The sequence below is a fragment of the Benincasa hispida genome, chromosome 5 (assembly GCF_009727055.1).
Source record: "Benincasa hispida cultivar B227 chromosome 5, ASM972705v1, whole genome shotgun sequence".
Classification (NCBI taxonomy): Eukaryota; Viridiplantae; Streptophyta; class Magnoliopsida; order Cucurbitales; family Cucurbitaceae; genus Benincasa; species Benincasa hispida.
The window spans coordinates 40,880,223-40,906,969 of record NC_052353.1 but is presented as its reverse complement, the minus strand read 5'-3'; the positions used below and the strand labels follow the sequence as shown (position 1 = coordinate 40,906,969).

The following is a 26,747-nucleotide window of genomic DNA, read 5'->3' as shown; positions in this document are numbered from 1 at the left end:
CACTGCATCGCGTGCACCCTAGGAATAGGAATGATGATATGTGGTCGCCTTGTTTGTGTATCATTGCATAGACAAGAATTAGAGGCTTATGTGTAGGCCCTATAGACACCTCTGCACATACATCGCATGCGTTCTAGCATTAAAAACCGTAGCATTCGTATCGAGAGGTGGTTTACTATTGTATGAGTGTTGCATGATCACATTAGTTTGCGTTGACTAAGGTTTCCCTTGTGGTCACTCTTAAGGGTTGCAATGAAAACATCTCCGCATTCTATCTATTTCCCATACATTTATTTCATGTCAAGGTTTGTCGCATCTCTACCTTTCATGCATAATTCTCATTGCGTTGTCTGTTAGATAGGAGTAGAAGTAGGATTAACTTAGCAACATCACCTTTATTTAAACCGCCGCAAGCACATCATTACAAACATATAGTTACAAGTCCCTGTGTTCAACCTCGGATTACCCGAGAAACTTGCGTTCATGTTATACTTGGCATGAACGCAAGAAAACTTGTGGCAAGACGCATGATCATCGCATACATTCGTTAACGCAATTTTCATTCAAACGTATGACCGTCGACGCATGACTGTCAACGCATATCTTATGAACATACATCGCATAACGCGTTCAAGGGAAGTTGGTTGTCGAGTAAAATTGACTTCCAAATTACCATCACCAACCATTTTATCTCTATACTATAGACCCTTTATGTTGTATCTTGAACATTGATCCCTATATGTCTCCACATATGGTTCAAGACTCATAGACAACCTTGGATGTTAGTTTATTGGATTTAAGGATATTAAGACAAAACATACAACAATACAAGCGATAACATTTATTGAATTAACATCCATAACTCTTTATTGATGATGGTCAATTAATAAAATTTACTATCTACGAGTTTTAGGGCATAAAACCTACAAGCCCTAGATATATAGGACCCTACGAGATAGTTGAACGGGTAGGCCAGCGGCTTATAGATTAGTATTACCTGCAGAGTTATCTAGTATACATGATGTTTTCTATGTATCTATGTTGAGGAAGTATGTTCCAGACCCTGGTCATATTCTACGAGACCAGCCAATACAGTCGAAGGAAATTTTGTCCTATAAAGAGGAAACAATACAGAATCTATACAGAAAAGAGCAGGTAATGAGAAACAAGACTATTCCACTAGTTAAAGTGTTATGAAGAAATCATGGAATAGAAAAAGCTACATGGGAAGCCGAGGAACAAATGAAAAACAAATATCCTCATTTATTCACTTAACGGAGCTTGAGGCAAATTTCGATGACAAAATTTCTTTAAGGAAAAGGTAAATTGTAAACTCTTGGCTTTGTTTTACTAGTTAATTATGTTTAAGTCCTCTTAAATATGTATTTAAACTCTTGTAAGTATGTACTTATAATGTTTGTAAGGTTTATTGTGTTTGTTGTAAAGGTCAAAACGAGGAAAATATTCCAAGTGTTAGAAAGCAATGCTCTCGAGTACTTAGGGGGCAGAAAAATATTCTAATTTTGGAATGTTAAGCTTTCGGGTGAAGTAGACAGAAAATTAATACATAGACGAAAACAAAGAATTCCATGTGATGAAGTTATGACATGCTATGCGGCCTGTCTTTCCAATACCATGTGGCCAGAAGTTCGAGAAGGAGACACTACGGCTAAGTATAGTCATGACGTACGTGGAAGGCCATAAAGGGAGTTAAGTTGGCTCTTGTGTGAGTAAGAGTTGGTTGAGGCTGGTAAAGAAGTATGCAACCAAATTCACATGAGGTTGGTGAAGGTCAATAGGCAGTGTGCAAACGACCAAGTTGCCCAAGCAAGCACTCCAAGAGGATGCAAAGGCAATGTGTTAGAAGGGTTGCGAAGTAAATATCGGTCAAAAGACTCAATTGGCAAACGAGGCGGTCGTTGACTGATGTGATGCGATAAAGTAAGTTAAAGAAGTTAATGAGGGAAGACTATTCAGGTAAGTCTTACCAGGAATGCTTTGAAGGAAATCGAAATCGAGATTTCCATGAGCAGCGAAAAATAGATCATTTCAAATTACAATCATGAATGAGCATTATAAATTACAGTCGAAACAGAAACATGCAGTTATACAATCAATATAGAAATTACAGCATGATAACTACAAATGAACAAGACAAAAGCTACAAACATTTGTAGACTCGTCTCCATGCTCCTTGCTCACAAACACTCGAACACAACAACCTCAAACGCTCGAACAACACGACCGTAACACTGCACGAACACTTCGCGCTTGTCCTCAGTGATCGACTCGATCACGAACTCCTCAGCAACACGAACAACCTCCACAGAACCTCGACGACGTCGAGTTGAGTATGACACCACCAAGAAGTTTACCTTGATATTCTAGGTGTGAGAACCTAGAGGATGGGCTCTGTTTGGACTTGGAATGAGGCAGACGAGTGAGGAATGAACAATTGTGTACACGATTGGGCAAGTGGGAGATGATAGAAACCTATCGCATAGGTCGATGCCCAATTGTTTAGCTAAAACTAAACGATCGTCTAGCAAAAGCTAAGCGATCGTTTAGCTCAGTGTCTGTCGCCTAAAAAACACTACACGATCGTTTACTAAAACACGTTGTCGCTTAGTAAATCAGTATTTACTTGACAAGCGCCGTGAGTTTCTTTTTTGCGAGAGAAAAACTAAAAAACAATTTTTGCTTTTTGTAAAAACTTACTAAAATTGGGAAAACAATTTTCTTTTTAACTCACGATTACCATGAATCACCAATAACCACTCACTCAATTGGTTATTAAATAAAAAGAATTAATTATCCAATAATTAATATTATTATAAATATAAATGATAACCAACTTATCATACTATATTTATAACCTATAGTTTTAATATTTAATATCATGAAACATATAAACCATTCTTTTTCTATTCCATGGTACTTAATGTAAATCTCATTTACATCAATCCTCCACTAGATGTTTCTCATACATCATATCGATTATATCATATATAATCAAAATACCTCTTGTCAATTTGAACATTTCAAATTAACACCAAGAACTGTTCCTCAACTGAATTCATTGAGCTACTAATGGGACCTTATGGACCTGTAGCTCAAAGCTCCAATGGTATGTGAATAACTGACTAAACTTTTTAGTCACGCAATCCACCATCCGTTAACGGCCAGGCACTCCACTAAAGACCGACAACTGAACTCTTCTTCCACATATATATTATGTGTCCATCTTAACCAATCAGAAGTGCAACAACCCTTCACAGATCACTCGTAAGTACAACTGAGCCAATAACCATTGTGCCCCTATAGTTATATCTAACTCCTTAAGTACCACTGATCCCTCTAATGAACATAAGTCATAGTTCTACTATGACTGAATCCTCTCTTCCAAAGAGAAGTTGTGGCCACTATGTTCAAGACCCGGAATCAGCCCTTAAGGGAGCAATCTCTCTACTTATCCCTGCTTCGGGAAAGGAGTGAATTCCATCTTGTGGATTGAGTTCTCAGCTCCCAGATCAGACAAGTCCCTAAAAAGGTAGGCATGTTGAGTTGGCAATTTGGCCACTTTCACCTATACTAATACCAAGGAACCTTTCCCTATTTCAGAGTAGACACGAATAGGAGAGGCTTACAAACCCTTGAATAAGTAGTTTAAGATAGTAAGTGACAAGTTTTCACAATGATTTCTAATGTGTAGTTTTACAAATAATTTTAAGCGCATAGTCAGTTTAACATGTTGTTTTAAAACCATAGTTTCTTCAACGCATGCTTTAGTTATATGTTGATCACATGATCCGTGATTTCAAAGAATAAGGTTTTAAATGTAAAACTAGCATGCGATTTCCATAGGTTTATGTTTATACAGTGAAACATGATATTTTTAGGAAAGGAATCTTATAAGCACGTTACTGATTACAAGACACTATGCAGTGACAGAAACTTTAATCATGTTGTTATAAGTACTCTGTTCATGTTCATGAAACGTTTTTAAATGTTTTGTGCCTTGTACAACTCTACTATTATGTTGGTACCGAAGATATGGTAAGGTACCCAGATCACAGTTATGTTAGGAATCCTTGACACCGAAGGTATGGTAAGATGGTCAGGTTCCAATTCAGCTCTACGTGTACAACCCATATTATCGACGTTGATAAGATTGAATAAAAGGGCTCTCTCTCAACTAAGGTTATTAGGGATTGAACAAAAAGACTCTCCCCTATGTTCAGACAGAGGAGTAGAGGTGTTTTACATGAAACGATGACGAGTTGTAATTCAGGATTTTTATGCTATGATTTATGTTTTTAGTTTTTGTTTTCTAACCCTTAAAATGAGAATGTAAATGTTTTATGATAAGCCTGTTTGTGTTATGTATGTATCAAAACACGTTTCTTTTAAAATAGTCACTCATCGAGCATTTTAAGCTCATATTTTCAAATGTTTTCCTCCACAGGTAGTGGTCGATGTCCCCAAGCTGAGCAAATATGCCAGTCAGTCACCACTCAGGATCTTCCGAGCATTTTGAAGTTGAGGTGGTCCACTTTCTTTTGTTTATACCCTAGTTTTTGTCTGTACATGTCATGGGAGAAGGGGTAGAACTTGTGTCAAACTGTTTTTGGGTTAAATTTAAGTTTCCAAAATCTGTTAATATATGTTGGTTTGATAACTGATTAACAGTGTATATGTATATGTGCAGTGGTTTGATGACAAGATTATGGTAAGATGTAGAGATTATAAATTGCTAATCAGATTTAACAGATTCCAAGGAGACAAGTTCACAGGAAAATGTTGGACAATAGTTGTCACAAGAGGGTTGACGACTATTGTCTTAACATCCCTTCTCAAAATTAGAAGATAATCGGGAAGGGGGTGTGGCATATAGCATGTTTGAGACATGAGACTTGAGATTAAAATTTTTAAAAAGACTTTCCTTTTGTTTATGTAATTTGAAAGTTTCGTTATTGTGACAATACGGAATTATGATTGTTAAATACTTTGATTCTGCTAGTGTTTGAAAGGGGATGGGTTGTTTAGCTTTTAAATTGTGACAGTCATGAGTTTTATGATTGTTATGCTTATAGTATTAACTTGTTGTATAGTTGACACCGTCTTAAATAAAATGTTCATTCCTAACTATTATTAAATTGCTATTATATATACATAATTTATGAAATAGGAACTAGACTACTACTTATGCTTCATTGTACGTGTATATACTGACATTATTTGTCGAGTTGACCAACTCTACATTTTAGTATTGGCTTTAACTAGGTATTATTACTAAGACATCTTTTTACGTGCTTCTTCTATGAAATTCCATGTAAGACTTCAATATATTTATTTGAGTGTATTTTATACATCAAATTGCAAGTAATATTTGGTTATTAAAAGGAAAAAAAAAAAAAAAAAACAAAAAAAAAAAGAGGAAAAAAAAGAAGGTTATTTTGGTTGATTTTGGAGGGAAGCATTTTGGGCAATTGATTTCTGTATTAGGTCATCCAAGCCGAAACAAAAAATCCTCAAAACCCTTCTTAACGTTTGGATTAAACCCCAGTTTCTTCCATTCCATTCCAACTTCAAAATCAAGCTTCTCGTAATTCAACTTCGAAAGCAGTGACAAGCTTTTATCTCGCTTGTTGAATTCACAAGCTTCATTGCTGGAAATTTTGGATTTTCAGCAGCCACCTGAAAACCCCCCACTCTCTCAATCGACACCCTTCCGCGTCTCACAGTGGCGCCGTTCGCCGTCGATCGTCGGTGAAAATCTTTTCTGTTCGTCCTCTCTCTCTCTCTCTTTCCGTCTCTCTGAGGTCCGCTGCCCCACTACCACCGGTTATTGCATATTGTGGGTAGGGGTTTCTTTTTCAAGTTTTGGTGAGTTTTCTTTGGTTTCTTCACTAGCTCTTGAATGCCCATTAAGATTTGGCCAAGGATTTGGTTTACCCATGGTATTTGGATGTTATATTCGTGTTTGAGAGTAAGTTGTACATTAAGTTATTTATTTAGCTTTATGTGACAGTTGTTTGTTTTTACTTGTTTACTGATTTGATAAAGGTTAGTAGGCATTGGTTATTTAGTCATGGATCTATAGAAGAAGAAAGGGTGTTAGGACTCAGGAGGCTACATGACACTAGTGTAACTCATAGAATAACTCTGTTAGAGGAGTAAATATTTCAGTTCAAAGATCTTAGAGCTTGGTAAAACTATGTAGCGTTGTGACAGCGAAGATAAAAAAGGATGTACTTATTTAAGCAAGAGAATAAAGTTGTCAAGGTGAGAATCTGCTAAGGAAATTGGGTTTTATTTTGCTAGACAATGAAAGTGGCGCTAAGGGAAACTTTATCACAACAAGTCACATACTTAGGTACGAGATTAAAGTTGGTTATAGGTAAGAAAGAATGAAAAGGTTTTTAAAAAATACTTTAGTCTTCAAAGGTTACTATCTAATAAAGTCGATGTCTCTCAAGAAGAATTTTGAAAGGGTTAATATGTCATGATCACTTTTGTGGTATTGGGGACTGATGGACAAAGTAAGGTATATATATATATATATTTGTTTTTGGTTCTTCAGGTGTTGTGCCTAAAAGAAATGAAGTTACTAGTTGGAGTATAAGTGATAATATGAAGAAAGCCGAAATGATTGAATACGACTTTGGACTTAAAGTGGAAAAGCAAGTTGTTAACTGAATTATTGTTTTCAAGGTACCTCAATGTACTTAGATCATATCCATTTCCTTGTTGTGAAAAAAAGGCCTTAGTTTAGTTAACTTGATCGAGAGGAAAACTTATGGAGTTTACTTTAAAAGCAGCAACAATAGGTGAATGAGAATCCTACGAGATGGAAATTTCAAACGGGAAGGGAAAAACTTTTAAGTAGACCATAATTTGTATAATGAATATATGAAACACTTAAAAAGTGGAAAGAGTACCTTAAGTTTGTTGGCCTAAACAAAGATAGGTGGGAGGAAAAGAAGATTGTTTGAAAAAGGTTGTTATTTTGGAAATACAAAGGAAATTAATGTGTCAGGGACTCTTAAGTACTTAAGTATGGTTTGGTTTCTAAGATAGGACTCATGTGTTTACGAGCCTCTAATTGGTACAAGTAATATGATTACTACTTGGAACTTTGGACTTGAGTATGCGTTGGTTGAAAAGATAGCTTGCTTAGGCTGTTGGTTATGGAACTCAGTGTTAGCATGAGAATCTTCTTCTCAAAATAAAAGATTAAGCAGGGACAAGACAATCAAGTGTTGGAAGTGCATGACAAGGCGATCTGTTGACGATGCCATGAGACTAGTACCAATGTTTCCAATTGATTTCATGTCTTTGAGATATTTCATGTTTTGACTTAGAACCTTTGAGTTAGTGATTTTAACTCTAAATGTTTTTTATTAACGTTTTTAGGGGACCTCGAACAAAAGTTTTTCTTTGATTTTCATTAAACTGTCTTGGCAATGTTTTATTTATTTAGAAATTTTTATTTTATGTCAAACTGGTCAACTAGTTTTGGTTTCGAAATTGTATGCATGTAGTAATGACTCCTGTTAGATCTCAGAAAGTTGAGTTATTACACCTTGATTTTTTTTATTCTTCTTTTGCATCTAAGGATTTCCACAGGGGGTTAGTTATTGTTTTTCAATGTGTTTTCACTAAGTTTGGTTCTCCAGCTTATCCTATTGGTTGAAGGTATTGGGTTAGTTGTTGGAAAGCATTGCCTGCTACCTTGGCAACTTCAATTGGTTTTTTATGTGATGGGTTCGTTGATCTTTAGACATTAGGTTGGTTTTCATACTTTTTCTGCGGCAATCAGCTGTGCTCTAGCGACAATTCTAGTGGTTGTTTTTGCTTTGGGTCATTGAGTAGTTAGTCTCATTTAAGAATGTCTCAGATTCATGATTGTTCTTGTAGCTTTTAGTGGAATAATAGTTGAAGCTGCCGTCAGAAGACATGTTGCATAACAAGTCGTTTGTTAAAAAGACAAAGTCTGGGAAGGTGATGAAGGTTAGTAATCTCGGGCCTCATTATATGCTTCTCATTATTTCCATCCTTATATCGTACTTCATAATTTTTATCATTACTTTGTTTTTTGGGGTTTCCATTCTTCATGACAGCAAGTGAGAGAACACTATCTTCGAGATGATATATATTGCGGGACTTCAATTTGCAAAAAATGCGATTCTTCTGTTGCTCGCTTGAGTGCTACATCTCCAATTCTAGTTCTTGACACCAATGTTGTTCTTACTCAGGTTATTTTCATGTAGTTCCTGTTGATAACATTAAGCTATCAACTTGTAGTGTTTTTATGAAATGAAGTGTTTTTACAGATTGATTTGCTCGAAAATCCTGCTATTGATGACGTGGTTATGCTATCAGTTGTGCTGGATGAGGTTAAGAACAAGAACTTGTCTGTTTACAATAGAGTTAGAGCTCTCTGCAGCAATCCTTTGCGGAGATTCTTTGTTTTCTCTAACGAGCACCACAGGTATGTTTTCTGTTTACCCTTTCGTTAATGCTGCCTTTCATGGTCATCTCTGAATGATATTGTACCCTCTAAATAAACAATAGGATAAATTCACACGGGTTGGAGATTCAAAATCTATCCTCTTTTATTTTGTTTCTAAACTATATGGGAACTTGGGATATTGCTATTTACTACCAACTCCTTTGCTAATACCAGCTTCCAAATAGAAACTGTGCCAATTAACCAGTTGATTGGGTGCCTTTGGTTTGAACTTCTACGTACATCAAGCTAGTGATTTTATGCCTTTTAGGTAAAAACTGAAAGAAAAAACTAATTACAACTTATAGGAGCTTTACTAGGGCTGAGCTAGTTATTGTAATTGTTGAATGAAGTGTGATATCAAGGTTTTTGATAGAAAATAAACCTACAACTCTAATTTGCTGTGTTTCCCTATAAATCTTTTTGTAACTTCCTATGGCAAAAAGTATCAAAATCTACATGGAAAAACATGCACTTTCATGGCAGTTAGAATTTTGAGCTTCCTTTGACAGACATTGTTTTGGCAGGGATACATATATTAAGGAGATGAGTGGAGAAAGTAAAAATGATCGAAATGATAGAGGTATTCTCTTGAAATTACATAATGTGATGCTTTAACGTTGTACTGAAGTTGGACTACATATAGTTTCATTCATCCTCTCTATCCCACTTGGACAATATTTATATCTGATATAATTCATACTCACATTCTAATTCATTATTTACATCAACTGCCAAAATATTCTGTATATGTGTTTCCATAACCTTTTTATAAGCTAATGACTGGGATTTCTCCAACATTGTGATTCAGCAATTCGAGTGGCTGCTCAGTGGTATCAGAATCATCTTGGTGGTGCTACTCGTGTTCTACTCATAAGCAATGACAGAGAGAATAGGAGAAAGGCCATTGAAGAGGGAATTTGTGCAGAGACGAGTATGTTGAATATTTTGTTATTTTTAGTGTTGCTTCAAGCATCTCTCTTGGTGTCTACTAAAGGCACGCTTGTAATGATTGTGTGTGTGCACCCGTGCGTATGCTTTTTCCCCCCTTCATTTTTTAATGTCATATACTTGGCTAACTTGGTTAATTTGTATGGTCTTTACAGTTGAATCATATGTTAGATCTTTGGGTCAAACTCATTTACTTGACCTATTAGTGCAAAGTGCAAATGAAGATGCAAATATGGAGGACGTTGAAGATTTGAGGCCATCGAAGAGAAAGGTTCTTTACTCTGAGGTATTACAATGAATATGCTAGACTTCATTTATTTCGGGTAACATACTACCATCTTATTAGGTTTCTAGTTTTTAACATATCCTGCTCTTCTTTCTTTCAGCATAAACCTATGTCAGAAATTACTTCTGGTTTGCATCGTGGTATATATCATCAAGGAAAGCTCCGTGTTAATCGATACAATCCATTTGAAGCATATGTGGGAAGTGAGAGTATTGGTGATGAAATTATCATTTATGGGCGTACCAACATGAACCGGGCTTTCGATGGTGATGTTGTGGCAGTTGAACTTCTGTCTCGAGATCAGTGGCATGAAGAGAAGTCTCTGACTATAGTAGATGAAGGTGATTAATTTTTATCCTCATGAATATTTTATTTAAATGAGAACTGAGGTCAGTGTGAACTCTGTTAGGATTTAACATGTATATGTGAGTGTGCATGGGTGTCCGTGTATGGTGAAACGGGATAAAGATTAGGTTGGAGTCATATTCTTACCAATTATAAGAGTTCCAATTATATGATAACTTAAATATGAAAATGATAGGAAGGTTAGCAAATTCCCTTAGTGGAAGTGACTAATGATTTTGCTTTGTGTTTCCAATATAAGTTTCTATTCAGTGTGGGTGGTGGGCAGTGGGCGGTGCAAAGGATTAGGTTGGGAGTCGGATGCTTTTGAGTTATAACAATTTCAATTATATGCCAACTTGAATGAAGAGGGTAGAAAGGATAAAAATGTCTCTATCAGGAAGTGACTAATTATTTGCCCTGTATTTTCAATTCAAGTTTCTATTGGGGATTGAACTTCGCTCTCTTTCTCTCTCACACACACATGCGGGCTTGCACGCGTGTGTACACACACAATATCATTATGATGGATACATTCTGATTGTCATATTGCAGAAGATGAAGAAGAAGAAGATGTTCATCTTGTTCCTGGTAGTGCTGATGATGCCCCAAGAGCTGCATCTGTGCTACAGGGCTCTAGTGGAGATTCTTCTTCTAGTTCACCACGTCCAGCTGGACGTGTTGTTGGTATCATAAAGCGTAACTGGCATTCGTAAGTTATCTTGGTGGTTTGCTAGATTCCTCTGTTCCATAGAGTGTCTTTTGCTCTACACATGTACATATACTTTTTGTTCTTCTAATAAATACTTAAATACATTCTAGGTGCATATGTACATGAATATATTTTTATATGTATATAAAATCTGTTTTTTTTTTCCTTTCCAAATCTACATCCTCTGCTGAAAAATCAAGACTAAGACGGGAGTTTTGTGGAAAATAGAGCACCTTTATTGGATTAGAACCGATGACTTATGCCTATTTCTTAGGGCGTTTAAAGAGCGTGACTCTACCGCTCAGTAAAGGGCCCATTAGATTCAATTCATGTATTAGCCCACTATGAGCTTATCAAGATGGTACTAACTTTTGTAGATAATGTTGAAAATATAGTGTGCGATTTTCCACCTAGCTTTATAGTTGGTTTGGGGATTTTATAAATCTTTTGTTTTCTTCATTACAGTTTTGTTTCTTTACTTCTCCAAGATTGTAGCACAAATTTCGTATCACAGTGGAGTTGTTTGTCTGATGTTGAATTTTAATGCAGTTATTGTGGTTCTTTGGATCCAATGCCTATGCCTGCCGGAAGTGGCGGCGTCGCCTATGCTCTATTTGTTTCCAAAGATCGTCGGATTCCTAAGATTAGAATCCAAACTCGTCAGCTTGAGAATCTTTTGGACAAGAGAATTATTGTAGCAGTTGATTCTTGGGACCGTCTATCTAGATATCCTTCAGGACATTATGTGCGATCTATAGGAGAAATAGGAGATCGGGATACAGAAAGCGAGGTATGTATTTGTACAATACCGACATCTAACAATTTATAAGAAAGTGAGAATTAAATACGAGCAGTACACATTGTTAGTTATTAGTTAGTTTGAAATACGTGGGGTTGGGGGGGTGGAAGATCTTTCAGTGCCTTTTCTTATTCATTGAATTATTTGAACCCTTTGAATACTTCAGGTGGTCTTAATTGAAAATGATATAAACTCCAGGCCATTTTCTTCACAAGTTATGGCATGCTTGCCACCATTACCATGGTCAGTGTCTCCTGTTGATGTAGCAAACCCCATTCGACAGGATTTGCGGCATTTGAATGTTTTTAGTGTAGACCCTCCAGGTAGTTGAACATTTTTTTTTTTACTCTATTGCCCCTGCATTTTCCATTATTTACCTGTTATTGTTCCTTGATGCCTGATGGTGTAGTCATGTCAATTCTGTCAAACAACAATTGGAGTCGATGTTTTTTTTGTTTGTTCAGGTTGCAAAGATATCGATGATGCACTTCACTGTACAGCTCTTCCAAATGGGAATTTTGAAGTTGGAGTTCGTATCCTCAATCTTTTGATTTTCTATATGCTGTAGAGGTTTATGTTACTGAAGAGTCTTAACGATGGGTTTCTAAAATACTTTTATGGTTCCAAAAGATTTTAAATGATTAATTAAATCCTTTGGTTCATGCCATTTATTCATCCCTTTTATAGAGAATAATTAAATATTCTTTTATTTGGATTCTTGAAATATAATATTCTCAGTACTCAGTTGTACCAGGATTGAGACCCCATTGAAAAAAAAATTATATCTAGTTTACTATTCAAATAATGTCATCCTAAATAAGACTGAAAGAAGTAGATTAGTTTTTACTAGGGTGGATTGAGTAGGATTGCAGGTGCTACTGTTTTTTCTATTACACCCGTAGCAGATGCAATATTTAGGAATGTCACTTTGTGATGCATGGAAAGCTACTCCCTCACGATAGATGTTGATTCTCCTTTCTCATGTTGGTCTCTCATTCAAGCCTGTTCACAGTCCTCAATCGTGACATACGCATAGTGGTTTGGAAGATAACAGGTATTCTAGAAAAGTTAAGATCCTCATTAGGGATATCCTTTTAGAGAGCACCAGCAACAGCCAAGACCAGATACAAAAGAAGAACCCACTTCTTAATCAAGCCTTGCCTCGTGTTTCTTCTTTTATACATGTTTTTTTGTGGGTTTTAGGTTGCCGGTCCAAGGGCTTTAGTTAAAAAAAAACCTTTCAGATTGTTATTTCTTTAGGATTCCCTCCCTCTCTCTCTCTCTCTCTCTCTCTCCCTTTTCTTTATTTCTTTCACAAATTTGTGAATTTTCCATGGGAGAAGGCTCGCCTTGGCATGCTTGTTATATTTCTGCTTTGTGGCTTATTTGGCTCAAGAGAAATTGTAGGATTTTTAGAGTGGTTAGAGAGATCTTGGGTGGAGATTTTGGAGATTATTAGATTTAATGCCACTTCGTTGCAGTTTGTTACTCAACTTTATTGTAATTATAAGTTTGATTCTATATTTTTGGATTGGAGTTTGATTTTGCTGTTAGGTTTTGGATTCCTTTTCTGGGACTGGTATTTTTTTGTGCTCTTGTATATTCATTCATTTTATGTAATAAAAGCTTGGTTTGCTGTTTGCATCTTTAATGAGATTCAATTAGATATTGCTGATGTAACAAATTTTGTTCATCCGGGCACTGCACTGGATGACGAGGCTGCACAAAGGGGCACATCAGTCTACCTTGTTGAGCGGAGGATAGATATGCTTCCGAAACCATTAACAGAAGGTCCACATTTGCTATTATGTTGCACGTTTGATAGGTTTTATTCTTATCCACTTTAGCTCAATGTGATGAGAAATCTTAATCTGCAGATATATGTTCTCTTCGAGCTGATGTGGAAAGATTGGCATTTTCAGTAATTTGGGTATGTGGTTTATCATTTTTTTGGGAAATGTGGATAGAGTTTTATTCTGCAGTAACATCTTCATACTTTTGTTTTTCTTGATATTAAATTTATGAAAATCCTACCCTTTGGCTGTTTATCATATTGTACATTCTCTTTTTTATGATACCATTAACTTTTGTCATCTTTTACAGTTTACTTTGATTATTTGTTTATCTATTGTTTATTAATCAATTAGGCTTAGATTCCTATGTGGGAAAATTTACTCATACGCGATTATGTTTAGACTTCAGTATTCCCTCCTCCCCCATAATTTGCGAATTTAGTTTCAATCACTTGCGTCTGATGTTCAGGAAATGACACCTGAAGCCGATATTGTTTCTACTAGCTACACCAAAAGCATCATTAAATCAAGTGCCGCATTATCATACGTTGAAGCTCAAGCAAGGATGGACGACAGGTAATTTCATGTCATTATAACTGTCTGAACTTTATTGGAGTTTGTAATATTCCTTCTATAACATTTATGGTGATTGCTAGCATTTTGACATGGTGGTGATCATGTCTCCTATTAAGCCTTTACTGTCTTTTATTTTTTTTAAGCCATTATTGATGTCATGAACAGTGGATGATTGGATGTCTTTAGGGTTGGTTTTTCTGATCATGCAGTAGCCCTTTATTGCATCTTATAGTTGCATTGCATGGCTGGTTGTTAAGTAAGTTGCTATATCAAGGAACTTCATAAATAAGTCTTTCCTGGAATGAGACTTTGTCAGCAGGACATGCTCATTGATTGTGGTAAGAAAACTTGTGAGGGATTCATGGGGGTTGCTTGGGAGCTGTTTTGTAAAGCATATTGTAGTCTTTGGAAGTGAGGATTCTCCAACTTGAGATGCTCATCTATTTTGGTCGTGGAGAGAGTACCATGAGGCTATGGAGACTATCAGTGGTTGTTTGGGGGCTGTTCTGAAAAGAGGTTCCTGGTTTCTGCTTTTGTTTTCAAAATTGTATTTAGGAATTGTTTTGGGTAGAATATAAAAGTTTATTCTGCAATTGAAATAATTATTTATGTACTCTCACGACTTTTTAAAGAAGAAAATTTTCACCTGTTTTAAAATAGTTTCCGAAATATGTTATAAATGTTGTTTACCAAATATATGTTATTTATTGTCTATCCTCAAAAATAGAAAGTACGACCAAAATAGCTTTGAACTAGTGGCTTAATTTCTCATTTAAAATCAGTGTGCTGCATTCTTGATATTTGGGAAGGATTCCACTTTATGTGTTTGGGATGAAGAAGAGGTTAGCAGTGCCTTCTCCCCCTTTTATATGTTCTTAATTGAGCGTAGATTTGCTTATATTTTCTTGTGTTCCTTACTGTGTAGGATTTTCTTGGGGTCTCCCTCTATCTCTCTATATTGTTCATTTTGGTGCTCATACAGAACCGTAGAATCTCTGAGTTGCAACCTTTGTGAATAATCTACAACCTTTTCTTTGTTATATGCGTATTTGTCAAATCAAGCTTAAACATGTTTGCCAATTCCCTTTAAGGATTTATTTATCACTGTGCTTTACTTAATTTCAGAATATGTTTGGGGTTTATTTAAACCTAAAATTTTATTTTGACAAAGCTGTATTTACTTGCAGTCGATTGATGGATCCAATAACTAGAGATTTGAGAAATATGAATGCTTTAGCAAAGGTAAGTATACTATATTTACTTTTGTTCTATAAATAATCGCAAGGATTTGCCTCAGACTGACTTGTAGTGTTTTAACATTCCACAACTTTGTGGACCTGCAGAAAATGAGGTTGAGACGAATTGAGAGAGGAGCTTTGACTCTTGCTTCTGCTGAAGTTAAATTTCAAATTGACACCGAGACACATGACCCTCTTGATATTGGTATGTCTGGATGTGACATTTGTTCATATATAGTTTTGTGAATCCTTGGACACAAAAATGGTTTTGTGAATCCTCGAGCACACAAATATTTAAGTTGAAACAGTCAAATTAACATGAAAAGATGTTCTCGTTATCCTTTTTTTTTTTTTAAAAAAAAAAATCTAAACTGACTTCTGTTTCCTTATTAGTTGTGTATTAATGTGCTAGGATTTTTCCTTTTCCTTTCTTTAAAGCTTCTCAAACCTTTTATTCCAGGTATGTATCAAATTCGAGAAGCTAACCAAATGGTTGAGGAGTTTATGCTTGCAGCAAATGTTTCGGTAGCAGAAAAAATTTTAAAGCATTTTCCGCTGTGTTCGTTATTAAGGTAAAGAGCTATCACATAAACATTTTCTTATTGGGGCTTCCCTTTGGTTCTTCTTGTATCTCTTTATGGGGGCTTTTCGTCGTGGAATGGTCTAATGGTTGGAGCGGAGTTGTATGATAAACATTTCCACGAGTTGTCCACTTCACATCTGTTTTTTACAGTTACCATATTAAAAGCAAGCCTAATCTGACTAGCCCGTTTGCTCAACACCAGTTGAAGAGTCGCCCCACCCCCACCCCCCCGCATTTTTTTAAAAAAAGAAAAAATCTAAAAGCTTGAACATCCATTTTTCTCAGCTGGAATTTCTGATCTATATCCTAATATGACTTATTTCTTGTCTCTCTCTCAAAATATGCCTTTTTCTTTCTTTTATCGAATTTCATGGCTAATGATTGAATGACGAGATTGTTATAATAAACTATTGCTTTCTGGCCTTTCTTTTTATTTGCAGGCGCCATCCTACACCAACTAAAGAGATGCTCGAACCTTTGATTCGCACAGCTGTAGCTGTTGGTCTTGACTTGGATGTCTCATCATCGAAAGCTCTGGCTGATTCTCTTGATCGTGCATTGGTATATTATATTGAATCTTAGGACAATTTTAGATTTGTTTTCAAATTGTTGATTGGCTAGTGGCTTTGTTTAATTATTCAAATTCCTTATTGTTATAAACATTTTCTCTTCTGTTGTTTGTTTAACTGGAACAAATTCATATATTATCAGGGTGATGATCCGTACTTCAATAAGCTGATCAGAATTTTAGCTACTAGATGTATGACACAGGTAATTTCAGTTAAATATGGAATTTTGACATTTAATTGCTTATGGACATTTCTGAAATCTGTTTTTGTACAAGTGAAGGCTGTTTACTTCTATAGCGGAGACCTCAGTCCTCCAGAATATCAACATTATGGGCTTGCAGCACCTCTCTATACCCATTTCACCTCTCCTATTCGACGATATGCAGGTTCAGGCTTGCCTTGTGTTGTCTGTTTGGACATTATCCTATTATTTTGGGTCTGTAGCCATCTTTTTATTGCAGATGTCATCGTGCACAGATTGCTCGCTGCTTCTTTGGGAATATTCAAACTTCCAACACTATTCCTTGATAGACCGAAACTCACTACAATCGCTGATAGTATGAAATTCTCTCTGCATCTTAGTTATTTGTTATGACATGGAATATTGCATAGTGCATTCTCAATAAGCACTCCTAATTTAGAAAATTAATATGACATGGATATGCTGACTTTGTAAATTATTTTCAGACTTAAATTACCGACATAGAAATGCCCAAATGGCTGGCCGGGCTTCAGTGGAGCTTCATACTCTAATTTACTTCAAAAAACGGTATGTGATCAAGCTTGTTCATCACTTGTGTATGAGTAAACTATTTTCACGTTCACTTTTTTCTATATCATGTTCAATCTAAAGAAATTTCATCTCTTTCTGATGTGTAGGCCTACGGACACGGAGGCCAGAATAGTGAAGATAAGATCAAATGGGTTTATAGTATTTGTTCCCAAGTATGTTTCCCAAACCTTCGGTTTTATATTAGTGTTTCTTTAACTCTATTTTTCACTTGATTGATCTGAACTGTGTGGGACGAGCTCAAATAAGGGTGACTTTGCACGTAAGACTAAATATTCTATGAGTTTTCCAACATCAAATGTTGGATGGTTGACATCGAATTATAGGAAATCAGTGATGTGGTTGATAAGTCGATAAAACGGTGTTCAGTGATGATAGAACACAGTTGTACATTGGTGGCTTTGTTTGCTAACCATTCCGATGGTGAACATTGTTTTTTCCCTTTCCTCTTTGTCAGATTTGGTATCGAAGGACCGGTATACTTGTCAGGAAAATGTGAGAAGCAAAGTGGAGAATGGTTTGTGGATGAGCAGGAACAGAAGATCAAGAAGTTGGATGGAAGCATCACATACAACATTCTACAGGCAGTGAGAATTCACATGGAGGTTGTGGAGCCCCAACCAAATAGACCAAAGCTCCAGCTTACTCTTCTTTAAACTTCTTTATTTATTTATTTATTTGGCTTGGCCTCTAAGAACACTTTTGTATGAGTAAAAGGTAGGAAAGTAGAATCTTTTTTAGAGAGTTTGGTAAATTTTAGCAAAAGTATATGTTGTGGTGAGAGTAGAGAGCGTTGGTATTGAAACAGATTGGTGGAACAATGTAAATTTACAAAATATTCATTATTACACATATTTCTTCAAGTTAAAATGTATGATTTATTTATTTGTGAATTTAGAGGTGGAGATTTGAACCTTTTGATCTAAAGGTTTACTTTGGCAAGTGTATGATTTGTTTTAAATATTTTGACTTATTTTTTTATATTTTCATTTTAGTATTTGTTGTTATGTTACTAAGTTCTGAAGTTTATTAGCTAAGTTTATAAGTGATGGGATAATGTAAAATTTAAATATATTTTATTGGTGAGATTGAGGGGAAAAAGAAATACTATGATTGGAAATGTTTGGTTTATGATTAGAACAACTATTTTCATGAGCGTTTGTTTTGTTATTTGATTGTTAATAGTCCTTTAAATTTAGTTGAAGTTTTGTTTCAAATTCATCTCAAGGAAACTGTTAATGTATAGTAACAATATGAAGGTATTGGTAGATTAATTCAAATCATTAAGGGCCTGTTTAAGCCCAAGATTAGAGTGAGGTGGAGTGGGCTACTCCTTGTTTGGGCTCCAATTATTTTTAGTTAAAGCTTCAATTATACTATCACATTTTAACTCTAGAGGAATTGTTCTCAACTCCCACGATTCGCTGTTTGCATCTCCTTTGTTCTCCATCGCATTCCTATCTTCTTTCTTGTCCGATCGTTCTCCCTCGATTTTTCTCCTTTCTTGTCCAATCAAATGCTATACTCAGGTTTTGTTCTTCCTTTTATTTACTTCTCCGGCTTTAGATTTGGTTTCGTTCTTCCTTCTCTTTATTTCTTCGACTTCAGATCCTGTTTTGGTGCCATCTTTAGGTCTGGTTTTGCATTTCTTGCATGTTTTTCTTCAGATTTGGTTTCGCATTTCATAGATTTATAGATTGTGTCTCTTCACCTTGCTGCTCTAAATAATCTCTCTCTCGTCGCTTGAAAACTTTAATTCCCTTTTCTGCTTTATTCGGTCTTCTCACTTTGTCGAAATAGGCCTTGGAGCTTGGTAGGGGGAAGGTTGAAATAATCTTCTTTTTCCCTTTCCCAGCCGATGATGAGTTTTTTTTTTTTTTTTTTTTCCTTTCAATTTTAGCTCAAATTTTTGTAAATCAGTGGACAAATTATTTTATGTTCCTTATTTTACTTTCAATTATTTTGCTTCCAAATTATGCTATTCACTATATTGAATTCTTTTGCTTTGAATTACTACTGTCTTTGTCAAATATATGTTATGTTGAATTATGTTTTTCATTATACTAAATTATTTTGCTTTGAATTACTACTGCCAACTATATGTTATGTTGAATTATGCTCTTCATTATACTGAATTATTTTGCTTTCAATTACTACTGTGTTATGTTGAATTATGCTCTTCATTATACTGAAGAATAATGGATTTTGATTAGAATGAAGAATAATATATTTGAATTTTGATAAAGAAGAATAGATTTCGATTAGGATATATGATTAGGTTTTATCAAAGATATGTTATGTTCTTCATTGCTATTACTGTCTCTGTCAAAAATTTGTTCATTTCAGTCTCTGTTTGTCCATTGCTTGTCCAATTTGTAACTTTTGACCTCCGTTTGACCATTGTTTATTGTATATTGATTGACAACGGTTGTTAGGTACTGTTTATTGCATTCATCATTAGCATATCCCCTATTTTTAGGATGATTTATTATATATTGATGGATAGTAGTTGTTAGATACTGTTTATGGTATTCATCATTGCCATATCCTTTTTTTGGATGGTCTATTCTATATTTACTGACAGTGGTTGTTAGTTACTGTTTATTGTATTCACACAACTATATATATGTGTCTCACTTTACTTCATTAGGCCAAATCCATTCCATCTACTTGCTTAATGCAATTGGTATGTTATTTCTCTTGTCTCCAACATTTTCTTATTCTGTGTTATTTCTCTTCTTTGCATCTTTTTAGTTTCTATCGTTGGTTTACTACATTCATCTTGTTGGTTTCTCCATTTATTGGTACTGTTTATTCCATTCTTCTTGTTGGTTTCTAATTTATCATATTCATGATATTATTTGAAATTCAAGTTTCAATGAATGAATTTCATAACTCTGAGGCTGGACCCTATTCTATTTTTTGTTTTTTTGTACTTTATAATTATGCTCTCACTTGCCTTCAAGTATAAGGACAAACACATTCCATATACTTCATAAATGCAAATGGTATGCCTTCTCCCTCTTTATCCAACATTTTTTTTTATTACGGTTGTTGACTAGTGTACTAATGTTGTTTATTGTAATTTGTTTTAGGGTTGGTCTTATATGAATCAGTCGGATCAAACACTGTTTACCAACTTTCTCTTGCTAAGGTGTTTACATGCACTTAAATATATGTTACTTTTGTTAATTGTTTCTAATTTGTTTACATGCAAATACTGTTTAGCTAGTTTTGTTTATTGTAATTTGTTGTTTGCTATATTTGGATAATTGATTGTAACAATATCACGACCTAATATTTGTTGCTAGATTTGGATGATTGAATATATGTAACGTTTTGTTAATTGTTTCTTATCTATTTTTATTTTTATTTTTATTTATCTATTTATTATTTTTGTGTTCATTCTTTTGTAGCTTTAAATTAAAAACAGATTTTCATAACAATTAGTTAAAAAATAAAAAAATTTGGGAAATTTTTGCAATATTTATTTCTAAAGCTTCATTATAATTATATTAGTAAAAATGATAAATTAATATTTTGATTCATGTTATTGATAAATTGGAAACTGGAACAAGAATTAAAATGCTTGATTTTGTCATTTCTCAAATTTCTACATGGTATTTAAAACAATCTATTATTTTTTGAATTGGTATGTATTATTATTATGAAACAAGAAAAAGTAGCAAAAACAATCATTAGAATAAGGGAGCAAAGCAGAGAAGATGAGGAAGGTAAGAATAAATTATATTCTCAATTGGATGTATTTCAAGAGTTTCAAATAACTACGTGTGTGTTTTAAACAATTTTTATCAAAGTTATTTTCTCAATTTATAAAAATGAGTTTTATCAAGTGTTGCAAAGAGTGAGAAATACAAACAAACAATTTCAATGAATTTTTTTTTCATTTTTAATATCCACAAACAACAGTTAATACTCACCCCCCTTTTTCTTTTTGTAGACAACAAAAAAAAAATGTTATAAATGGTAAAAAAAAATCAAAATATCTTTACATATAGCATGATGCTCATTCATCATTTACCTTTTACGGAATGTTATTTTTTAGGTCGTTGATTGTGTAAAGACATCTATGGTATTAGAATATAAAAACTTTTTGGAATTTGACTAAGTTTACTTAAAAAAATAATATATATATTTTTAAAAAAAGTAATATAAAAAGTGTTGTTTTTTAAGTAATATAAAAATAGTAATACAAACAAAAAAAAAGGAAAAAAAAAAAGAAAAAACAATGTTAACATGACTAAGAAATATTTTGGAATTTGACTAAGTTTATTTTTAGTTTTGTAATTATTTTATGATCTAAAATTTTTCTTTCAAGACCAATTCCAAATTTATTAGTACATAATGGACCCAACAGAACTAGTTACGATACTAACAACATTTACAGTTTCACAACGTCAGTTACTTTTAACACTAGAGTTATTACTGAATGACCATAGGAAGATAAAAAACACATCACAAGATAGTAAATATCGTATTAGACAATTAGCATACTTTCGACTCATTCATGAGTCTGATTTATGTTGTCGTCAAAGTATAAGAATGGATAGAAGATGTTTTGCCATTTTATATCATTTACTTAAGACAACTGGCAGATTAGTTGGAACTGAAGTTATAGATGTGGAGGAGATGGTTGCCATGTTACATATTTTAGCCCATGACGTTAAGAATCGGAGAGTTCGAAGAGAATTTGTACGGTCGGGTGAGACTGTTTCTAGAAATTTCAACACTGTTTTATTAGCAGTGTTAAGATTACACGACGTGTTGTTAAAAAAATCTTTGTCGGTCACAAACTCGTGTACAGATCCGTGATAGAAATGGTTAGAGGTATAATTCAACTACACCAATATTAGTTCGACGTGACTTATTTCTCAGGAGAACATATGTGCATGAATATTTCTTATTTTGTTCAAATGCAGAATTGTCTGGGTGCATTAGATGACACGTACATCAAGGTATGCAACTGATCGCACAAGGTATAGGATGAGGAAGGGTGAAATTGCAATAGATGTACTCCATGTGTGTGATACAAATGGCAACTTTGTGTTTATTTTATCAAGGTGGAAAGGATCCACAACTGATTCTCGAGTTCTCAGAGATGCAATATCACAACTTAACGGACTGAAGGTTTCAAAGGGTAACAGGTTACACATATCATCTCTCCCTACTCATTGTATTTGTAATATAAGGTTTGAAACAATTGGACGTTTAACAGGGTATATTATCTATGTGATGCCGGATACCTAAATGCGGAAGGTTTTTTTTGGCTCCATATAGAGGCGAAATATATCATCTTTCAGAGTAGCGTGGAGGAGGTAATGCACCAACAACTCCACGAGAATTTTTTAATATGAAGCATTATTCTGAACGAAATTTCATCGAGAGAATGTTCGGGTTGTTGAAGGGAAGATGGGCAATCTTGCAAGGAAAATCATACTACCCAGTGTAAATCCAATGTCAAACCATCATGGCGTGTTGCCTTCTACACAATCTTATCAATAGGGAGATGACTAACAGTGAACTAATCGAGGATTTGGATGAGGTGGATTCAAGCTTTGCTACAACTGGAGGGGATGAGATAAATTATATTTAGAGTTCAAATGAATGGACCCAATGGAGGATGAACTGACGCAATAGATGTTTACTGAATGGGAGTAGCATGTAGTGCCTTTATACTTTTTGTTTATTGTTGTGAAATGATTTCATTAGGAACTCTCTAATTATGTTTACTATATTTTGTGCTTAACTTTACCCATGAACTCTCTCATTAGCTTTGCTACAATTACTTGTCATTTATTGTTTAATTGTATTAAAATATGTACGTGTATAGACTAGAATGTCAAATTCCTCAAGAGCCCCGAAGCACACTTGGACTAAAGAGGAAAAAGCGAAGCTAATCAAGTGTTTGGTGGCATTGGTCGCATCTGGTGGATGGAGATCAGACAATCGAATGTTTCGACCTGGCTACTTGGCACAACTACAAGGTTTGATGACTGAGAATTTGCCCGACTGTAATATTCAAGGATCACTAACTATAGATTGTCGAATCAAATCCCTAAAAAAACTTACCAAGCGATCGTAGGAATGAGAGGACCAACTTGTAGTGGATTTGGCTAGAATGAGGAATTCCAATGCATCACTACAAAGCAGGAGTTATTTGATGGATGGGTGAAAGTACAATTTTGTCTAAATTGATTTACGAATATTGGTAACAAAATCATAACATCCACTTTACCCTTCATGTAGAGTCATCCTACAGCAAAGGGGCTTCTACACAAGTCGTTCCCATACTATGATGATCTGGCCTACGTCTTTGGCAATGATCGGGCTACGGGAGGACAATCAGAGACCTTTATGGATGTCGGGTCTAATGTGCCAAACCTTATGAATGATGGAGTTCCTATTCATGAATCACAGGATCCAAACATCCCCACGATGTCTAAACAGGGAATGGACATGTCACAGGATGACATGCATGGAACATGTACCGGTCGAAGCACTGAAGGAGGAAATACTTCAAGAGGAAGTAAGAGGAAGCGAAATGGGAATCAATATGAAACGATAGAGATTGTTAGGAATGCAATGGAGTTCACAAATGACCAATTGAAGGCGATTGTAGAATGACCGAAAGAGAAGCGTGCAACTAAAGCCGAACTACGTGCAGTCGTAAACCAACTTCAAGATATTCCTGAATTGTATAACCGACAAAAGGTAAAGCTTATGCAAATCATATTCCGCAACGTGCAAGATACAGATCTTCATATCCGTTCCCTGAAGTTGGATTATTGCAACCTCCTCCTTGAAGAGAATTTTTTATTTGGACTGCTTTTCAATAATGAACAATGATTAGTTTGTTTCAATTATGCATTTAAGTTTGTAGTACATTTGGTACCTAAAAAAAGGTCATATTTTAATCATGCAATCATGAGTTAGTTATTTTGTCTTAGAGATACTTGTACCTAAAAAAAGAGCTTTATATATGAAACACATAAATTGCATCCGAAAGTAATGTTTTTTTTTCTTTTCTTTTTTGGCCATGTTAACCGAGGTGTATCTGAAAATAACAAAAAAATCGTGGTGCTTTTAATATAAATTAAAATCAAATTAATTTTGTACAAATTGGTGGAATATATAGTCTTAATTATATTTTCAACATATGATATTTCATATGCATAGTTATTAGTATTATAAAACGTGGTAGTAGAAAAAGTTACACATGGTCTAAAATAATCTACATTCAAATTACAGACTGTTATAATTCATACTATAATAACCTGCACTCCAAACACAGACTATTATAAGACAGAATACAATACTCTGCACCTCACCTCAAACACAGACTATTGTAAACCAAACTATAAAAGTCTGCACTCCAAACGCAGACTATAAAAACAGACAGTTTATCATAACTCATAGACTATAATAACCATATACTATAATAACCTACCCTGCGCCCCAAATGACCCCTAAAACTATAATGAAACTCTCAAAAGCTACAGGAATAAAATTAAAACTAAATTCAAATAATATGATTTAAAATAGCAATTCAATTCTTGAGCCAACAATATCAAGATCAAAATCTCATTTTGGTTTCTATTCTATATAATTTGTTATATTTTAGTCTCTATATTTTCAGGAAAAATCTTAAAATTAAATTAGTCTTTTTGGCAAAATGATAAAGATAATAACTGTCATTAAAAGCAATTCCTAAAAGATGGGAGCAAAATGAGCATAACTTAGTGATTATTGGTATGCAATGTCTTTCGTGAAATTAGAGGATTAAATCTTATACTCTAGCCTGATATACCAAAAGGAAAAAGAAGACTAATTTATTTTTTTTAGCGAAACGTTTTCATAAACTAATCGTGGAGACCATTGGTAAGATTTAATGAAAGTACAAAAACAAAATTTATGCATTTAATATTTAGACTAAAATGAAAAAAAGTTCAAAGCACTAAAATGAAAACAATATTTTAACTTTGTTAAATTATTGTTCCTTTTTTCAGTACGATAATAAAAGATTTGAACCATGTATCTTTGATGTAAGTTAAGATATATTCAATAAGAGTTGAGCTAAATTCACATTGATAATAAATTACGTGGTTTGGAAATAAATTATTGACCCTTTTTCTTTGAATAAATATGATTGTTTTAGAATTTTTAATAGAATTGATCAAATATAAAAAAAACCTCTTATCTAACTGAAATACTAACAAATTTAAAATTCAAATAAAAACAAACTAATCTCTCCAAAGAAGGAATGTTAGGTGATTTACTTCAGTAAACTAACTTCTGAAAACAATCCTAAAACAAGCCAAAAAAAAAAAAAAATCGTTATTTACAATAAATTAAAAAAATATAACACCTAACATAAATTCATGTTACCGTAAAAGTTTAAAAAATTGTGTCAAAAGAACCATATATCTAATTTGGGATTTTATATGTGAAGAATAAAACCTAATTTAGGATTGTCCATCATATACGATATACCCACTCAACCCACTCCTTTATTAATAATAATAAAAAAAAATCATCTATGCTTTATTAATTATCTATTTTTCATAGGAAAATTTTCACAAATGGTCAAAATATTTACAGAAATAGTAAAAAAATAAAAATAAATGATAGACACCGGTAAACTTTTATCAACGTTTATCAATGATAGACTTCTATCAATTTCTATCACTTATAAACACGGATAAACTTCTATCAGTCTCTATCAAAGAAAATTAAAATTTTCTTATTTTGTGTAAATAGTTTCCCTTATTTTTCTATTTTTGAAAATCTCTCTTTTCATAATTATAAGGAGGGTATTTGCATTTTGTCTTATGTTCTCAATTCCTTTACTTCATATCCAGCGCATTCCATTGTGTATCTTCTACTAAAAAATGCTAGAATTTTCTTATCAGTTTTGCCATACAAATACCTTGTACTAAAACTAGCTAAAATTTTCACTACACTTTTAGCAACACAAAATACCTAAAACAATTTAAATTTTATACATTGTAACAACAAAAAAAGACCTCGTAATAGCTATAAAAAAAATCATCTAAATATGTACATTGTACTGTAGTATGCAAATACCTTGTATTAAAAATAACTAAAATTTTCATCAATTGAACCGCACAAATATCGTACACTTGAAAAAACCTAAACTTTGTCAGTATAATTGCACTTTAGGAAGAATGCGTTAGGGAAGATTTACTTCGGAAGATGTATCCACTACAACAAAAATGACATTCCATGACACAAGACCATAATCAAATTGAGAGGGGAGAAATGTTGGGTTGATGCCCTAAATCTCGTAGGGTCCTATAGTTTTGTAATTGTATTATACAAACATTTTATTTATCTAATAAAATATGTGATGTTTTATTTAACATTTAGTTGCATTAAACCTACAAACTAATAAATTAACATCAAAGGTTATTTTGTAACTTAAACATATATATTGAGACATATGGGTGATGTTTAGGTGATAACCTAAATGGTTTATAGTAGATGAATAAGGCTGGATACCTTATTCTGGTGACACTATGAGTATGACCCGCTTTGTAGATGTTACAATTATTGTA

At 34.0% G+C, this 26,747-nt stretch overlaps 1 protein-coding gene and 1 long non-coding RNA gene across 3 annotated transcripts; both read left to right on the top strand.

Annotated features, from left to right (window-relative positions):
• The first annotated feature begins 5,485 nt into the window (after positions 1–5,485).
• Positions 5,486–18,046, top strand: LOC120077912 (exosome complex exonuclease RRP44 homolog A). The gene is made up of 25 exons (XM_039032013.1): positions 5,486–5,886; positions 7,921–8,013; positions 8,124–8,258; positions 8,337–8,494; positions 9,040–9,095; positions 9,324–9,446; positions 9,619–9,749; positions 9,850–10,090; positions 10,647–10,803; positions 11,353–11,593; positions 11,769–11,925; positions 12,067–12,135; positions 13,268–13,393; positions 13,480–13,532; positions 13,865–13,971; positions 15,159–15,213; positions 15,315–15,414; positions 15,670–15,781; positions 16,233–16,353; positions 16,504–16,563; positions 16,642–16,747; positions 16,823–16,918; positions 17,049–17,130; positions 17,241–17,306; positions 17,609–18,046. Exons 2-25 carry the CDS (start codon positions 7,960–7,962, stop codon positions 17,805–17,807), a joined length of 2,805 nt encoding a protein of 934 aa, XP_038887941.1. The 5' UTR covers positions 5,486–5,886; positions 7,921–7,959; the 3' UTR covers positions 17,808–18,046.
• Positions 18,047–19,718: 1,672 nt separating this feature from the next.
• Positions 19,719–24,008, top strand: LOC120078498. Of its 2 annotated transcripts, XR_005482023.1 has the most exons (5): positions 19,817–19,837; positions 20,247–20,305; positions 22,092–22,309; positions 22,388–22,487; positions 22,577–24,008. It is a non-coding gene; the product is annotated as an uncharacterized LOC120078498 (long non-coding RNA). The 2 variants fall into 2 exon arrangements; XR_005482024.1 differs by having other exon boundaries at positions 19,719–20,305; positions 22,092–22,316; positions 22,388–24,008.
• The last annotated feature ends 2,739 nt before the right edge of the window (positions 24,009–26,747 follow it).